This window comes from Eublepharis macularius, chromosome 12 (assembly GCF_028583425.1).
Source record: "Eublepharis macularius isolate TG4126 chromosome 12, MPM_Emac_v1.0, whole genome shotgun sequence".
Lineage (NCBI taxonomy): Eukaryota > Metazoa > Chordata > Lepidosauria > Squamata > Eublepharidae > Eublepharis > Eublepharis macularius.
In genome coordinates, this window is record NC_072801.1 from 28,507,168 (window position 1) to 28,526,435 (window position 19,268).

Here is a 19,268-nt window from a genome sequence, read left to right on the forward strand (position 1 = left end):
ACCAGAGAATCTCATCCAGTTGTACTATTATTCTGTCTATATAATCCTAATAGTTTGGGAATTTCATCTCACTTCTTGGTTTCTCATTTTTTTTAAAAAAAATTGTCACAGCTCTGATGCTATGTAGTCACAAAGAGGACAAATGCTTAAAATCTGAGAATCTTTTTGGGGAAGAGTAAAACTCACCTCTCCGGGGTATAGCATCTGTAACGAAATGGTTACCAGGGATGAAATGAGTGCCAGTTGCTGTTAATCTGTCTTTAAAGAAAGGGGAGGAAATGTTCCCCATGAGGTGTGATGGGCTGTAGGGCCAGGGAGAGGCCTGCAGGAGTCTTGGTGTGGGATGCCCTTCTTCCTGGACTACAACTCCCAGCTGCCCCGGGCCAAGAAAGTGCGGGAAAAATAGGGGGTGGAGCCTGAATAGAGAGACTCAGCCGATCCTGAGGAGAAAAGGGGAGTCACCTTCTTGGTTGAAGAAGGAGAGGCTCCTGCTGCTGGGTGAAACCCGGGTGCCTAGGCCCTAAATGTGGAGGGCCTGGGAGGCAGCCAAAAGGAAGTAAAGGGTGAACCTTCCCTCAGACCACCACCCCCTTAAGGTAGAGTAGGGAACAGTGTGGTAGGGAAAGCAGACGGCAGTTCTCTTCAGTTTGATTTTCTGCCCTATGAGTTCAGAACAGGGGGGTCTACCCCTATGTGTTGTGCTTTTACCTGCTTTGTATATAGTGCTCTGTATATAGTTATTAAATTATACTTTTTTGGAATATAAAGGACCTTGTGGTCCTCTGACTACATAAGCTCCCCCACTTGGCACGCTACAGGAAGGGAGGGAGCCCAGGAGAACTGATCAGGCCAGACCTTGGTGGGTTGCCAATTCTCCAGGGCCTACCCAAAGATTGGAGAATTCACTTCCCAGTAGGGAAATTCAGCCAGAGGGGTCTCACTGCCCCTCAGTCAGGCGGTGTACAATTCAGTGAGTGGTGGCAGCGACGAAGGTGAGCCACGCCCACCAGGGACAGTGGGAGACGGATAGCGGGGCTAGCAGGCCATTGATGGCGGCTCAGTTGCCTGGACTGAGAGCCAGCACCCGTTCCGCCACAGCATCTCTAAGGAAGGATGATTGCTTATCATCATACTATGAACCCTTCCTGGGCTTAAGTCTTTCCTTCATAGATGTAAGTCTTTGTGCTCTTGAGAGATAAGAACTTTGGGGTAGGATTCAAAATGGTATGGGAGAGCTAGGGGGAATGAAGGAGGAATGAATCTTTGCTTTGCTTACAAAAATGGAGGTTCCAAAGTTCTGCCTGCCTACAAATCACAGCCTCTTGCCTAGAACCTCATTCCAGATCAGCAGGGAAGTAGATGTGTTTGTTGAAAGGTGCTCTGCCCATGTCCAGAGTCACCTGCTTGCATTGTCTGGCCTGGGCCACAACTTGATTATCATTAGGACTGGTACGTGTTCTGAACTTCTATGAGCTGCTCTATCCATCACCAGCACAAAATCTATTCTGTATGCATGCCTGTCCTTATATTTTTATGGTTGCTGACAGACAGAATTCTCTTTGGGACCAAACTGCGTGCCTGAATTGGCTCGGAACCCACTCTTACTGTCAGTCTCAAAAGACAGTGCTTGAGCATAAAAGGCATACAGAGTTCCAAGAACAGGAATGATTCCCAAAGACCCAGAAAGAATTCAGGGCAATTTGTTTTGCAGCTTTCGCCAGCCTTAACACATCGTATGTTACGTTCGCTCTGACCCCAGGCTTGCTCTCTCCCAAGATGTATTCTGGAGGCATCTGACAGAGCCACCTTGTGGAAGCTTGAGCAGGCTGGGTCTGGTCAGTATCCAGATGAAAGAGCCCCCCCCCCACTCCAATGTATACATCCTTGAGTGCTACAAAGGAAGAAAAGCAGAAGAGAAATATTTCACAGTTTAACCAATGTGCCAAGATGCCCAGAATGAAGCTGGGGTTATCAAGGAAGGAAGCAAGCCAGCCTGCCTCTGGTTCCTGTTTGTTTTGTCCCCATTGATGCAGAAGTTAACTCCCAGCAACTGACCGGGCCTGTAATTTTTCAGATTAAGAAGAGGCAATCTTACAACAGCCCAGCAAAGCAGGCCATTCTTCTTTCCCCTGCATGATGGTAAGGAGAGAGCACTGAGCCTCTAGGATCTGCAGACTGCCTAACTGCACCATGAGTGTGTGGAGGGCTTAAGATTTTAAGGAGGAACTCAAGGGGGCAGGCTCTTCATGACCAGTTTTAGGGACTTCCTGCAGTCATCTGTTGAAAACGATACCAGCCTCACAGTCCAACCCAGAGATCTTCTGCCATCATACCCATTCTCTCATATAATTAATTCTCCCCTCCCAATTTCCCACCTCCCAGCTAATGCACAGAGCATTTCCTGCCGAGTGTGCTCCATGCTGTCCAAATGCATTAAAGCCAGCATGCATGTCCCACAAACGATTCCGTGTCAATTTGCTGACTTGGTCTGCGCTGGAGACAAGACAGTAATTCTCATCCACGCAAATGGGCAGGGTGCAGGAAGCTAAAATGACAAAGTAGAAATTTTCACGTGGGTCTCGAAAGCTGGGTCCCCATGCCAATGCCCCTCCCCCCCCCATGGTTTCAATGATTCCCTCTCATGCTCGGTCACTGAGAAGTTTTCACTGCTGCCCCACAACCATGTGGGTGAATGTTACACCTTCTTGCCTCACTAAATTCTCAGAGCTCTGGAACAGAACTGTGACTTCTGGGCAATGCAGAAGCTTCTGGGAATTCCTCCATGCTGCTGGCTTCATTAGATATTTATGGAGATCAAGCTCCTTTCAGAGCAGGTTACAAGTGGGTGGACAAGAAAGAGGACTTAAGGCAGAGGGTTAATTCCATCTAGAGTCTTTCAAAAGGAGATTCACTGTATGGGTGGAAGAAGTAGAAAGGAGTGACTCCAGTCATAAAACTTCAAAGTAGGACAAGAAAGACTTAGGACGGAATTAACCCTGTGCCTGAACTCCTCTCTCCCTGTCCCTTGTAAGCTGCCCCATAAGAAGGATTCTCAGTTTGATTTCCATACATATCTAAAGAAGTGAGAAGTGACTCACAAAAGCTCATCCTGCTATATAAAAGGCAAGCCGTATTGGTGACGACTCACTTTTCATCCATGCACAGGCACATTGCCAACAACTCTGGCCTTGAAGCAGCTGCAAAGCACCCGCTTGCCGCTAGGAGGGGGCTTGTCATATCTACGGCCTAAGCACTCCCCCCTGTGCCTCCCCTCAGCACCATCCTGCTCTGGCCTCCAGCCTGCTGTGAAGCACCCGCTTGCCGCTGGGAGGGGGCCTGTCGAATCAACGGCCTAAGCACTCCCCCCTGTGCCTCCCCTCAGCGCCTTCCTGCTCTGGCCTCCAGGCTGCTGTGAAGCACCCGCTTGCCGCTGGGAGGGGGCCTGTCGAATCAACGGCCTAAGCACTCCTCCCCATGCCTCCCCTCAGTGCCTTCCTGCTCTGGCCTCCAGGCTGCTGCGAAGCACCCGCTTGCTGCTGGGAGGGGCCCCTCCAAATCAGTTTTCTAGAGTCCATTGTATTTTTTCACACAATGGCATTGTTGCTAGTATTGAAATAAATGCTGGTAGCCTTTAAGGTGCTACTGGACTTCTGCTTGATTTTGCGACAACAGACTAAAACGGTGACACTTTTGTACTCAGGAATACCAGCACATTCTTACTCCCTGCCCCAGATGATGGCATGGCCCATAAACTGATGGAAAGAGGTGGGGATCAATGCTGCATGTGAACTCCCCACACTGCCAGGCAGAAAGCGTGGATGATTCCTGGGTGGCAGCTCCCTTTCCAAAGCACCCATCAGCCCCCTGCTCCTTTCATGCTGCTTGAGAATCACCATTCCCATGAACACACACACACATGAAGCTGCCTTAGACTCAACAAGACCATCAATCTATCCAGGTCAGCATTGTCTACTCAGACTGGCAGCCACTCTCCAGGGTCACAGGCTGAGGTCTTTCACATCACCTGCAGCCTGGTCCTTTTAACCGGAGATGCCAGGGATTGAACCTGGGACCTTCGGCATGCAAAGCAAAGGCTCTTCTACTGAGCCACAGCCATCATCATTGCCTTCCATTTGATATTTTGTACATCCATTCGACCGTTCTGTATGCATACCTAAATTGTGTCACTCGTTCAGTCATTTAACGTGTCTTTGCAGGCGAATGTGCGCTAAGAACAGATTACCTTATTTCTGCTTTCTATTTATCCAATTATAATCCTCTGGCTCCCTTGCATTCAGCCAAATATAGATGGCAGAATCCTTTTCAGAGTGGCTCACATATGTAGAGAACTCCCCCGACACCCAACATTAACAGAAATGAAAATTAAGACTAATTCTTGCCGGCTATTGCTTCACTGTGCAGAGGAGAAAACGGAGATTGTGGAAATGCTTTCTAACCAGATGTGCAGGGCTGGATCCAGGACCATCTACACACGTCTTCTGATTCTGGAAACTGACCAGTTTACAGTCATCGGGCATTGAGGAACCCAAAGTCTCTAGGGCGAGACAGCAAGTGGCCTGGGGTCATCACGCAGCCCTAGAGGTTTCCTCCTGGCTCTACTACCCCAAGATCAGCCCCCGCGCATCCTTTTGCTCAGTAAGGTCAGCTCTGGACTTAAAACGGAACACAGACAGTTTAATATCTGATACATTTAAAATCCAGCCCTTTCTTTGGAAAGAAGAGGGATTTTGCCACTCTTTCCCCCCTTCTGCACCCCACCCCAGAAACTCACCACATAGGGGGGGAAACCAACAAGACAAAAGACAGAGGAAGAGACAGGACGGTTGGCTGGAACAGGTGTACACAGAAAGGAGCGGGCTAATCTATACAAATGGAACCTCCACATTGAGGAGGTTTTGAGAAAAGCAGCAGGGGGCGTATTTCAACATCAGAGGGGGCTGTTGTTTGTGTGGCCCCCTTCGCAGGCATTCTAGAAGCAGCAGGTTGCACTGGATTGAGAATACCAGACTACAGAGACTTCTGGACTACAGCTCTAGGAAGGAGGGCAGTCCTTGCAAAGGGTTAGGCAGATGAACAGAGGCTGGAGCTAGAGCTGTGAGCCATATAAGCAGAACTTCCATGATCAGAGGCAGCATACTTCCAAATATCTGAAAGAAGGCCAAGATGCCTTGTCTGCAGGCTTGCCCAAGGCATCTCAGCCACTAGCAGAAAGAGGATGCCGATCCAGCAGTTCTTAAGATCACGTGTTAGACAACATGGGTGAGAATGCAGCAGGCTGGAGAATGAAAGGCAAACTGCTCGCTTGCCTATCAGCAAAGCACACAGGTCAGGTGAGGAGGGGTTCAACGTGAGTGGCAGCTCGCACGTGAGGACGAAAGGGGAGTGAGATGTAGATGTGCATAAACACAACTAAGAGCCAGTGTGGTGTAGCAGTCAGGGTGCCAGACTAGATCTGGAAGAGAGGGGAAAGAAACCTCACCCTGCCACGCAGCTTACTGGGTGACCCTGGGCCAGTCACGGTCTCTCACCCTCACTCACCTCACAGAGTTGTTGTGAAGAAAAAACAGAGGGAGGGAGAACCATGCACGCCACATGGAGCCCCTTGAAAGAACAGTGAGATTAAAATGTACCACATAAAGATATTTGCGAATATCTCTGGGCATGTATAATTACACCTTTCTCCCATGCAAACAGAAATGCAGGGGAGGGGTATGGGGGGGTCATTATTTTTTTATTTACTTCATTTATACCCCATCTTTCTCCCCAATGGGACCCAAGGGGGCTTACATGATTTTCCTCTCCTCCAATGTCAAGTCAAGACAAAAGTCCACTTCTTGTAATTCACAGATTGTAGACCTTATAAACTTACCAACATTTGAGTGTATAGCCTATAGAAGGCAATTGTGTATGGACTTGTTTTTAGATATTTGGAAATCTTTTATAGATCCCTATATATAGATTTGTTAATAGTCTTTTTTAGCCAGCAGTTTTCTTTTTTCAGTTTGCTTTATATTGTTTTGTTCTGCATTAATAAAATAACGTTTTTTAAAAAAATTATTTCCCTCTCCTCCATTTTATCCCCACACCAACACTGTGAGGTAAGCTAAGCTGAGTGTGCGTGACTGGCCCAAGGTCACCCAGCAAACCATGGCAAAGTGGGGATTTGAACCTGGTTCTTTCAGTCAGACGCTGCAACCACTACACAGCATTGGCTTTACTCTCCCTAGACCTTGTGAAGGGCAAGTCTGGCCCCTGCACAGTTCTCTCTTTATGCATCTCACATGCTCACCCCATGACTGGACAGAGCCAACAGCACTGCCCTTTGAGCCCTTTTTCAACACATATTTATTTTTATTTATTCATTTATATTCCCACTGAGACTCAAGATTACATAGTGTGAGATTAGTACAATTAGTGGCAAGGACAAGGGCAGGCATTTCCTTACAGTGTCAAGAACATTTCCATAAACAATGTCATGGGGTAAAAGAATATAAGTTTACAAAGATATAGTATTAGCAAGGATCCAGTATGGGGTTGAAGAATTGCTGAAACAGAACATAATCAGTTCTAGGACTTACATTGAACAACAGAAAGCACAGGAGTACATATTTAAAGCAACAGATAATATGTAAGGCAACATAATGGTGAAATCTATGGTTTCTAACTCATTAGCGAAACATCTGGGATCCCTTTCCTACAATACCACCCTCTTAGCTGAGAAAAGGGGCCTTTTTTGAATAATTCAGTTTTGCATTTTTTGCAGAAAGCCAGGAGGGTGGGGTCTCTCCTAACCTCCTCAGGCAGGCCGTTCCATAGGGTAGGGGCCACCACAGAGAAAGCCCGTGTACGGGCTGCTGTTGATTTCACCCATGTACAGGCTGGCGCCTGCAAGAGACCCTGTTCAGATGAGCAAAGCTGCCATGGAGGGACGGTCCCATAGGTATGCTGGACCAAAGCCGTGAAGGGCTCTGTATGTAATAACCATTGCCTTGAACTGAGCATGGTAACTGATAGGTAGCCAATGGAGTGACTGTAGGATGGGAGTGATGTTCAAGATCCTGCTCGCTCCTGATAATAGTCGAGCTGCAGCATTTTGGCCTCTTTGCAGAATTATGGTCCCAATGCAGAAATACAGTCCCTGCAGAGTGACATCTGGAGACCCCCCAAGACCAACAGACAAAGGTTAAGGACTCCTCCATTATCTTGGTACTACAAAGAACTCTGTACACGATCTGAGGAACCTGTTCAGCCTCGCAATACAACGGATCCCAAGCACCATCCCCACCACGGACCAACATCTCCCCAAAAATAAAAGTCTGGAAGGCAGAAAAAAAAGGAGAAGCCTTTATTGGAAGAAAAAGCCAAGATACTGCAGGCAAATTGTTCTATTGACCGTTGCTTCCAGAAAAGCAGTGCCTGAGAACACAGGAGGTATGGTTGACTCCACCTCTACCAGTTCAAGGGAGAGTCCACAGTGTTTTAATAATTCATCACGCTTCAGCACTGAGGACGTCAGAGTTCTTCCTGATTATTTTAACCAGCCAGCCCCACTCCGCGTTTCTGAACCACTCCCAGTGCTCCGCGTTGATCCTGCAGCGTGGCCAGATGCAATTAGTAATCATCTGAGGTGCCAAGCCATCAAAAACGACTCTAAACAACTTAAAAACACCAATTTGATGCATGAGGATTTTTCATTGCGTGGCTTTCCTGATGGTACAAAGAGGCAGTTTTCTTCCACCAATTACAGGACTTTGTTTCAGGTGGGTAGCTGGTGTTGGTCTGTAGTAGTAGAACAAGATACGGGTCGAGTGGCATCTAGTCTTTAAGGTGCTACTGGACCCAAATCTTACTGGAGTTTGGCAATGGTTGTTAAGACTGAAAGAGACTGGCTTGTTTACCCAACGTTGTGTGATTCTGTCTATTGTTTCCATTGCAAATTGTTTGACCACCTGCTCTCTTATGAAACCACTTGACCGCTGCGGTCCTCTCTGGAGGCCCTGTTTCGGGTGTCCCCACCATCTAAGACTAGGTGGGCAGCAATCCAGAAGAGGGCCTTCTCAGTAATGGCACCAAAACTCGGGTCTAGGAAGATGCCCCCGTCACCTTCTGTCGCCATCTTCTGCCAGGGGGTGGAGACTTTTTTGTTTTGCTTGGCATTCCACTCAGTGACCTCTATTCCCTCCACGTTTTAACTGTTGTTTTCATCTTTTGTATTCATTCTAAGCAATGGTTTTAAATTGTTTTAACAATGTATTTGAGTGCTCTTTTTAATAAAATAAAAATCTTGTACATGAAAAAGAATTATTCAGCACCAAGGCTCTCCTGGAATGCCTCACCCCCAAAAGAAGCACACAGAAAGTATATAAGACGCTGCCTGCTACCGACATAGACCCTTGGTCTCTCGAGGTTAGTACTGTCTACTCTGATTGGCATCCATTATCCAGGATCCTGACCCCTTAAGTCTTTCCCATCACCTATTAGCTGATCCTTTTCCACGGAGATCCTGGGGATTGAACCTGGGGCCTTCTGCATGCCAAGCGAAGGCCCTGTCACAGCGCACCAGCCCCTCCCAAATCACCAGGCTGTCCTTCGTCTGCCTTCAACCACGCACAAGAATATTCACCGTATGGACAAGACATCAAACTGAGCCTGAACCCATCATCTGTGCCGCACATTTTTAAAAAAAACTAGTTGCATTTGATCAACTGCATTCCCCCACCCCATACACACACATGCACAATAAAAAAAAAGATGCAAACTATTAAACTGTCATTTCAAATTAAAGCCGGCATGTTTCCAGCACCATTAATGGCGGATGACAAAGTGGGAAAAGACAACGTGTTTGACAGAGGCAATATGGATCTGCCTGCTGTTGGAGTCACACAAGGAAGCTGGTGTGACTCAGTACTTGGCAGGTGAGCCATTTCTTGAGCGCGGGGCTCCACTATCTCACCGACTGTTTTACAGGGTAAGGTTTAGAAAGCCTTGGAGGGCCTTTGCTCAGAGTAGAACTTTCCCTTCTCCCCCACTCCCCATGGAAACCAAGTCCTGAAATGAAAACTCCATGCATGCCCGCAGACAGCTGCTCACGGCAGCTTTGTAATCCTCAACTCCGCAGCTGATCCAGTTACTTCAAATTATTTCTGATAGCTTCATCTGCACTATGCGATGTCTCTCGTTTGGGCTTCCTGCTCCTAGAACAAAAGCCATGGCAGCAGCGAGGCCTTCCATACCCAGCTATTTATAGCATTAACATGTTATTCCTGACTTGGTAGCATCAACCGTGACGACCGCCTTCCATTTTAGAACAGTAATTCGGAACATAATCCCCTTTTGAAGGTATTCCTGGAGGCGCAAAAGATGTTCAAGCTCATGCTTTAGCAAGTTGCAACTCCATGAGCCACATCGGGTACCAGGAGGGGGTGATCTGGCCTCTCAATTACCAACCCAAAAGGGAAAGGAGAGAACGGATAAATTGGGCTGAGTATGGCGCAATCTCTCAAGCTCATTTGCTCTGCACTATCTCCTTGCCAGCGACATGAGGCTAGCAAAAGAACCAGCCATCTTGGGACACTGCAGGCTTGTGAGCTGGGGCCTTGATCCTCCATTCTAAACCCTCTTCTCAAAGGAGCTCTCTGACAAAAAAATAAATTAATGCCTTATGGCATGAAGCCAAAAGCTTTGGCTGTTTCTTAACAGCGTTACCAGACCGCGATCCACGGATTTCATCTTCAAGAACATTCATGCAGTGAGAGGGGGCACCACTGTTGTGCTCCAAATTATTTCTTCCTGGACCCAAATGCTTATTGGGGCTCTCCACGTGCTGAAGGAAGCAAGGCCTCAAATTTTGTCAGGTGGCAGGAAAGGGACAAGGTAGAATAACAGAGCCTGAGAAGAAGAACAGTAGAAATGGTGCGAGTCTCTTCTTCTTCTCGTCACTCACTGTTAATTGTAAAGGCGCAACTTCTAGCCTGAACTCTGGCACCTCCCTCTACCTTCTCACTATGCAACGTTCATTTCACATATACTCCCCTTCGCATCAATGGAGCATGCTCAAGAAAACACACCTGCCAAGACTGCCCTTGTTGTGTACAATCTGAAGCAAGTGAAGTTTCTACTGAAAATTGTTTCAGACAACCTTTCAGTGGCTGGCTCCACACTGATATTGTTAGGCAGATTTTAAAGGCATTTCTCACTGTTCAAGTCAACGGCCATCTGTTTGTAAAAGTATTGAGTTTACTTTGCCGTTACGAGTCAGAAGGACTTGCTGGACTCCAAACAGAGAAAGCAGAGAGGGCCTGTCGAAAGCAGCACCCCATGGGTCAGGTCCAAACTAAAATGTTCCATCTCACTGCAGCCTCCCTCCCTCCCACTGCAGCCCACAGATCTCAAGAAATACTGCTTCTGGAGCATACGGGTCCCTAAGGAAAGACACATGTGGGAGTGCAGCAGTAAGGGAGAATAAGTAGAAATTGCCAATGTAGGCTCCACCCTTTTTCTCTTCTGCCTCTCTCGAGGGCCCTGAATCCCAAATGAACACACTCAGTCAGAGCTCAGCCTCTGTCCGCAAAGCTCTCAATTCAAGCCCTGGATCCCCTGACAAAACCTACTCATCAGATGTGTCTCATGATGTAATGATGACATGCTGCCAAGCTCTCTGGACCTGGGGGTGGCCGTTCAAACCTGTCGAGTGAGGAAGTCTGAATCAACCCATTATCCCTTCCGCACACACTCAACGTTTCTTGCTGCTTTTCAGAAAGGCAACAAGAGCAACTAAAGAGGAGCTCTAACCCTCAACTCCTTGAAGGAAAGGAGCTCTAAAATGCAACAGACAGCAAGCCAAGACTATCCGGCATCTCCTTGGTGTCTAATACCAAAGTGGAATCCTGCAGCTTTAAATGACTGGATTCTTCAGAATTTTGGCAGTCCTCAGATCTGCCTGAGAACATAAAGGCCAAGCTTTGCTCTGAGACTATGGTGAAGCAGCTTCCCAGGTGCTGACTTTCCATCTGGGAAACCACTCTCCATTGGCAAGAGAGCTGCTCCCCTTCTCCTAATGCCAACTGTGCTTGCTGGAGACCAGCTTCCATGGGAGTCTGCTAACACTTGGCAAGAATGCAACCAGGCCAGCACAAAAGAGGGATTGTGCCATGAAACTTGGTGTAAGATAGCCGCCTTCTCAGCCCCATTATGGACCATATCTTTAGCCTTTCTTGGTTAGGAAAGGGAGTGCCTTGGCTGAAGAGATCTCTGAACTTCCATTACCCAAAAGATGGGTTTTACCTGGATTATGACTCACAGCACACATCCTGCTGCAGCCATTAGCTACTGGGGGGCCCACTGTAGGAAAAATAAAAAACATGCCCCATGAATTGACGATTCCCTGGCTTGCCTCCCTTTGACTTCTGAGGCTGGGTTAGGAGATGCTCAGTGTGCGTGGGAAGCCTCTCTTCCCTGCTCCACAAAGCCCCCTTGGCCTCAGAAAGGAAGTTATGTTATTTGAGTATTCACTATCACACGGGGTGAAGATAGCTACCAGCGTAGGCTGCGCCAAAAAGTCTGGACTAAATTCACAGAGGACAGGGTCAACCATGGCACCTAAACCGAACCTCCATGTACTGAGAGCTAAGCTACAAGAGACAAATTACACAAGGAGAAGCATGTGAAGGGAGTCGCAATGTTAGCCGAGAAGCTGAGTTTTAAAAGAGATGGGGAGGCTTTGTCAATTTCTCCTCTCTACAGCCAGGGATATCCCTGCTCAGAAGGTTTGTTTATTTCCTCTTTGCCTCTTAGAAGGGGAGAGGAAACTGACAGAGCCTTCAGGAGGCAAAGAGGAAATTAGCAAACCTTCTGAGCAGCCATCTCTCTGGCTCTGTAGAGAGGGGAAATTCACAAAGCTTTCCGATCTCTTTTAAAACTCAGCTTCCCAGCTAACATTGTGACTCCCTTCACGTGCTGCTCCTTGTGTAATTCGTCTCTTGTAGCTTGGCTCTGAGACAGCAGATACCAAGTGTCTGACGCTGGGGACAACTAAGAGAGGAAGATCAGCTCCTTTTACAAGTGCCTTAAAGAAAATACTGGATTTGTCAGATCTGGGGATGGACCAACAAAAAGTCTTTGTATTGGCCAGATATACGAACACTGTTACCAGCTACCCTAGAAAGGGAGACTGGGTCTGCCGTCTTGGCCAAAGCTAGTTTAAACATATGAAGCTGTCTTACACAAGAGCCAGAGCATTCATCTAGCCAAGACCATATATGGTCTACTCTAACTGACAGCAGCTCACCAAAGTCTCAGGTCAATGTCTTCCCCATCACCTACTACCAGATCCTTCTGGGAACTGAACCTGAGATCCGGGTAAAGCAGGTGCTGTATCGTAGCGTCATCGCCCTTCACTACCACACTTGCCATCCGTCCTATGATGCTGTAAACAGACAGGGATACCATTTTAGGTGATGAATTAGGAAAAAAAGAACCCTCCTGAATCTGCATGGATTGCTGGTGCAAAAGGCTGCAGCCCCTGAGTCTCACCAGTACCAGCAAGATGTTTTAGAGTCAAGCAAAGTCAGGAGGAAATAAAGAGAAATCAGAAGAGAATCCAAGCTTTTTGAAAAGAAAAAAAAACATCTGATTTGTTTTTGGTAGTGTAAGCCTCTGTTGAGAAACAGTTCCAGGGTATTGATGCGCAGAGAAATTATTTGCTGAAAAGCTAATAAGCGCCTCTCCAGTCAGCAAACGCCTCCCGAAATTATCATCAACTCTTTACAGAAGCGACAAACAAGATCAGCTTAACAGCTCTTCGGCAGCAGCCGGCAAAGCCCGAGACTGGAAGAGCAGCAAGAAGCAGCACCGAGGGCCTGAAGCCTTCAGCTACAACTGCGTTTCCCATCACCTGAAGTTTAGGCAAACAAACTCCTGGCACAGCTGTTTTTATCACCCCCCAGCCCTATGCCCCCTTTTCATACATAACCATTCATACCCTCAAGTGGCCGACAACAGGCCAGCTGGTGCCCCCCGCCCAAGTCACATCCAACCTCCAAAGCAAGTTGGTCTGGCCACTCATGCCCCACCGAGACACAGCAATCTTTTTTTTTAATTGCCCTTTGTTGCATTAGTAAGAAGAGAAAAAGAAATACAGATCTTACACACCTTGACATTACACTTTGCAATTTCAGTATGCAACATGTTCACATATGGTTTTTAAGTTGGGCTTTACAACTGAGTTCCACACCCGTGAGTTTCTTAACACTGACAAGTTTAGTACAGGAGTCTGGCCAGTCTGTAGGCACAGCAAACTATATTCTCAGACTCCAAGCTACTGTCTGGAGAGCACACACAGCACCTCTGGAGAATACAGAAGCTGCCTTTCCCTGCTCTACAGAGGAAACAGACAGATCCCTGCCCCAAGATGCCTACAGTTGACATTTTGAGGAAACAAAGGGAAGGCTGCCTTCTCAGGGCCTTCCAGACAGAAAAAGCTACGATAACCTTGAAGAGAAGCTCATAGCGGCTTTTCTGAGTCTATGTGGTGCCCGGGAAGGAGGACACTTGTCTTTCTTACTGTGCGATGCCCTTCGTTGTAACTCATTAAAAACAACGACAGTAGCACAACAAGTGAACTGAGCACCTCACAGAGTAATCTCCGGGATCTCCATTCCTACCTGTAGCTGATTGAGAGAGCTTTGACTCTTGGAAGTTTATACCCTGGAAATCTTGTTGATCTTTAAAGTCCAACTGGAATCAAATCTTGCTCATCTATTGCTGATAAACGCAGCTACACGCCTGAAACTATCTTCACAGAGTAGCAGAAGCAAAAGGGGTGGGGGGTGAGGAATAGAAGTGCCAAGACAAGGTAACAATCTGCCATTACAAAAATATTCGGTGGCAAAGAACTGCACCCGCAGTTCATTTTATAACCTTCAGCCACCAAACTGCAGCGGCTGCCAATGGCAGCCATTTCTGGGGCCTGGCAACCTTGGGCTGTTCAATCCTAGCTTGGACGTCCCAGGTTGATCTGCAGCAGGTAGGAAATGCCAATGTGTTGGAGCAAGTATGGGTGCACCCAGTGCTAAATACACTCGAGCTAGAGTAGCTTTCTATTTTCAAGACTTCCCGGTTCCTGTTAAACAGGTCCATCTAACAAAAATGACTGCCAGTGAGCTTCTGGGCACACAAAAGAAAACACCGATTTTCATTACAAAATGCTTAACATGTGGGACTCACTGCTACAAGATGTGGTATCAGTCATGAGTGCAGGTGGTTTTTAATATAAAAAAGGGGTTAGACAAATTCACAGAGGCAAGAGTTATTACCCACATTTAGTAGCCACACAGAACTTCCTTGTTCATAAGTGCTTCAAATGTTGGGGAGAAGCTATCTGTACCTCTACTGAAGACACAAGACGGATCAGACCGAGGTGCTATCTAATCCAGCATTCCATTTGACAGCCAGGTGCCTCCGAGAGTCCCAAGCAGCGGATGAAGGAGATAGTCCACACTTGTGTGTTCACAGAGTCTCACACTCTAAGGTACACACTGCCTTCGAATATGGAGGCTCTATCAAGCTGGCAGGGCTAACGACAGATTAACCCTTGTGCATCTACATAATCCTTTTGATGTTAAGCTAGTAACTAGTGTCACCATAACTTAGTTATCAGCAGTGGGACAAAATACAATCCAAGGAACTGGGATGTGGTGGGTCGTTGGCATGACCCAATCAGGCAAAAGGAGACTCCAGGAATCACCCAACCAGGCCAAATGAGGGTTCTCCATGGGTTTTCTTTGTATGCTGTCAATCTTGAATGGAACCCAAGTGTTTCTGGAGCATTCTATTTAACTAAGCTCTTCTCTTGCCTTGATTCTCCTACCCCAACACATCCTGGAGACCCATTCAGGCTCCCGACATTGCACCTCACTGCCCTAGTGCCTAGCTTTCACCTGGCCCCTTCCTCCATAATTCTGCTCCTTATTATTCCCCCTTCGAGCACCATATGCTTCCCACACACTGGCACCTGTGTGCACCTAAGCCTCTGTACTCCCGCATTTCTATATAAACACCACCAAACTGCCCACAAAGTTGGCACAATGTCCCTGCAGCACTTGACACAGCAGCATGTGTAAGTTGCCCATTAAGGCAGGAAGGTCACAAATCCCCCCTCCTCCCCAGAGCAACCATGGCCCACAAGAACTGGCAAGCGCGTCTAAGGCCTGTCCACAATATCATTTTAGTGTCACAGTCTCCCCGCAAAGAATTGTGGGTTTGTAGTTTGGGAGGGTTGCCAAGAATTCACTGTTCGATTCCTAGTCCCACCCCCCCCACCCCCAACTACACAACTACAGCTCCCGAGCTTCTCTGAGAACGAGCAGGACCCGTCAGCTGCTTAAGTCTTGTGGGGCAGATATGCCTTTAGGTATCATTTACACCAAGCACCAGCCGAAGTAAGAATCAAAGCATTAGTGTCAAAACGAGCATTTCTATCCTTCCCCGTGCCCCACGAAAATCTAGCACAGCATTTCTGGTTGATATGACCCCCAAGACCTTAAAACATCCTTCGCAGGACCAGGGTAATAAGCAGAAGAAACTTGCTCAGCTATCCTCCAGCCAGAGACGGTAAGTAACATCTCTGGAGTAGCTGATGGGAGATTCCTCGACTGGGTTTTGGTGTTGGTGAAGCTGAAGGAGAAGCTCCCCAAAGAAAATCTGCTCAAACACCATTTCATTTGTTCCAAAGTTTCTGCTTGTACGGTCAAAGACACTCCCCCCACAGAATTCTCTCTTCCTCACAGGCCCCGAGAGGCCGACACTGAGCTTCACCAATGCCACGCCACCTTGAGACGAGAAACGGGCCTTTCTCCTACCTTGTCTGCCATGATCATGGAAGAGCCACCATGAATCCCCAAGATTGGAATAAAGGTCTGCGACGAAATAAAATCCAAAATCTGCGCAATGGCCTCCTGATCAGTATCATCTCCAAAAACCACCCCGTGGATCTTGGTGCCCGACATCAAATCACAGACGTTGGTGATGATGCTTTTGGGGTCGGTCTGGTTGACCAGGAGAGGCACCACGTTGACCTCAATGGTGAAGTTGGCTGCCATCTCCCCCGTCCAGAGAGTCCGGACGTCTCTTTCCGTGACGTGCTGCATCCTCCCCAGAATGACAGCGATGTTCAGGATGGGATAGCTTCTTTCTGCCCCGTGGACAACAGCTAACTCTGCCAGAAGGGTCTGGAGCACCAGGAGAGTCCAGCAAGCTCGCGCCATCTTCACCAGTTCCATTCCCTGCAGAAGGAGGTCACATCGTGGAAAGCAAGCAAAAAGTCAGGAGAAAGTGCAGCCACCTCCTGTTCTCAGCAAGACACAGCAAGACCATCACCCGGCAATGCACTCTTTGTCCTCCAACTCCTTCTTGGTTGGGGGGGGGGGATGTCTTAAAATATAACTTCGGCCAGACCACCTCAGGTGATGCCTCTCAATTTGCAGGAAAGCAAAGATCAAAACGGACCCCAAGTTTTGATCTCAAAGGGGGGGGCTGCTTAGCTGAGCTAGGAAGGTTCCCCAAGATCCAAACCGATCCCACCAGCGTGAGGACTTGGCACAGGTAAGCCACTAATTCCCAATTTGCCTTCTGAGGAACAAAGGAAAGCAAACTGCAAAGGCGTCTTGCAAAGCAATTCCGGGACCCAAGCCAGCTCTGCCACCTGCCCCCTTTTCCCCTTCTGCTGCTGAAGAAGCTGTGCTCTGTGCCCCCACCCCCCTGCACTTTCTCGGTCCAGCAGTGGTATTTTATTCCAAAACTCATCTCAGGCTGGCCAGCCAGCCAACTGCTCACGCCGAACCAGCTGTGTTTCTGGAAGAGATTCAGACATGCATTATTCTAACCTACTTCTCACAGCCCGCCCCCTCGGCTCCGCATTCCTTTTGGACCGAGGCCTCACACATCAGCTTACGGCACTAGAATGCATTCCAGGGGCATCCGTTTCTTGGCGCCTTGACCAGCCGCAAGGAGCATAAGGATGCTATGGCAAGCTCCCTTTCAATGGGGGTTTGGGACCCCTGGGAAATTCCTTTTGCTAGGCTTATGAGTGGGGAGGAAAGACTCCCATTTTGCAAAGGGCCCTACCCTGCTCTGCATTCCTTTCCACCCTCTGGGATCCTGCCCTCCTCTGCACTGACACGTCCATCAATCAACCCACCTCCACCAGGGCTTAGACAGAGGTCACCACTGCGGCTGGGAGTGAGCAGACCAGAGGGTCGCTGACCCCCCCCCCTTTCCTGCCAACCTCATTGGAATTCCAACTCGGCCATTGTCTGTTGCAGGGCAGATCTCTTTTTTCCCCAACCGCAGTATGATCAAACAAGAGGCAAAAGGGAGGGGGGAAGAGAGTATAGTAATTCCAGCCAAGCCTTCCCCGCATGTGAACCCGCGTTATCCTTTCCTCGTAAGAGAAGCGCTGAATGACTGAATTGTTGCTTCCTCCAAGGAAGCAGAAACCTTTTCGCCTGTTTTTTTAAAATTGCACCACGATTTTTTTCCCCGGGGAGGGGGGCTGTTTGCATCCATTAGAGACGATCCAGGCGTGCACACCACACATACACCAACCCCTGCGAAATCCTGCAACGCTGCCCTTTACTACGTATCAGGGGGAATTCTAGCGCCTCTCCGGGCGCCCATTCACAGGGGCGCCAGGAAGCAAAGGCCAAGAGCGCCCCCTACTGAGCGGCGCCCTCCCGCCGGCTCCCACCCGCCCCGATCCTCGCTGGCCTCCCGCAAGCAAGCGGCGAGGCGGCATTACCAGGAATGCGAGAAACTGGAGCCGCTGCCGCAAAGTTTGGCATTCTATCGCAATCGTCAGCGCGGAGCGTCACGGGGGGGTTCTTCCATCCCGGCTCGCGGGGACGCGCTCGCCTCTGCCGCTGCCGCCCGCCGAGGAGGTCCGCATCGCCTGGCCGAGAGGCAGCGCCTACGACGATCCGTGCGCAGGGGGTCTAAGGAGAGAGGAAGCAGCGGGCGGGAGCCCCAAGTTAGGCGCCCAGGCCAGCCGGGTCCCCGACGCAACCTTGCACAATAACGCGCCCCCCCCTCGCCCCAGCATGCATTCCTTGGAAAAGTTGGTGCGGGGCGAATGTCACCTCGCAGGGAATCTTTCTTCGCCAGCCCGTCCCCTACTGACTCCTCCACGCGAGGAGAACGTGCAGAGCCGTCCCGGGCACGTTTACGCAAAAGCAGCCTCCGGGATCGTCAACGGGATCTCCTGCCCGGTTCAGTTCTGCTGAGTCCCCCCCGCCGGGCTTTGCACACGAGGAAGAACCCCGACGCTTTCGGGGAAGGCAGCGGGGGCTCCTCCGGAGTAGGCATGCCAAGGGCTGAGTGCGGCACGGGTCTCGCTCTCCGCCAGGTACGTGTCGCTGAATTCTTCGCAGGCTTTCCCGGGAAAGTCAGTCCCCTCGGGGGGCTTGGCTCCTCGGGCAAGCGGGCGCCAGATTGCGGCAGCCCCGGGGGCGAAGGAGAGCGGGAGGCGAAGACACGGCGACTTTCCGGGGGCGAGGCGGCAGCGGGCGGCCACCTGCTGAGAAGGGCACCTGCCGCCGGAGGAGCGCGCCCGGCCGCCCCGCAGTGCCTGGTGCGCCGCGCTACCGTGCCAGACCGATCCCCCCCGCTGCCCTGCCTTGCCCCGCCGCGCCTCTCACCGCAGCGGCCCGCCACATAATTCCAAGCCGCCGGCCCGCCCCGGCATCGCAATGGAGTCCTTCGGCGCGGGCTCGGCTAGTGGCGCCCCCGCAGCCGCCGCTCCAGCCGGCCAGCCCAGCCCAGCCGCGCGGGGCTCGCTCGGGCTCCTCTCTGCCGCACTCGCTTGCGCCCGCCGCTCGGCTGCCCTGCCTGGCCGGGGGAGGGCGAGCGCTGCAGTCTGCGGCCGGCCAGGCGAGGCGCCGCGCAGCCTCCAGCCCACCGGCGCCCGAGGCAAGGGGCGGGGGGCCGCGGCGCGCTCTCTCCTTTGCGGCACCCCCTCCCCAAAAGCAGGAGGGCGGAGCCCGCGCGGGGAGGCGCTGCTGCAGGTGGGGGGGACGGCAGGGCCCGGCCACGCACAGACAGGTGGGCAGGGCAGGGCTGGGCTGGAGGGATTATTTCCCTGTTCCTTCCAGGAACACCACCACCCCATTACTGCCAAGACCCGTTTTTCTGGCTAGCAGTGCAAGCTTCTGCAAAGTTCCTACTCAAAGGGTCTGCGTGCTGGGGTTGCCAGCCTC

General features: G+C 49.9%; 1 protein-coding gene across 1 annotated transcript in view; it reads right to left on the reverse strand.

Moving 5' to 3' along the window:
• The window catches only part of GRIN2A (glutamate ionotropic receptor NMDA type subunit 2A), a 262,766-nt gene extending 246,468 nt beyond the window's left edge, over positions 1-16,298 (reverse strand). Inside the window, exon 1 of the mRNA XM_054993141.1 lies at positions 15,879-16,298. Within this exon, the coding sequence (XP_054849116.1) occupies positions 15,879-16,298 (420 nt within the window). The remainder of the gene's footprint in view (positions 1-15,878) is intronic.
• Positions 16,299-19,268: the final 2,970 nt, after the last annotated feature.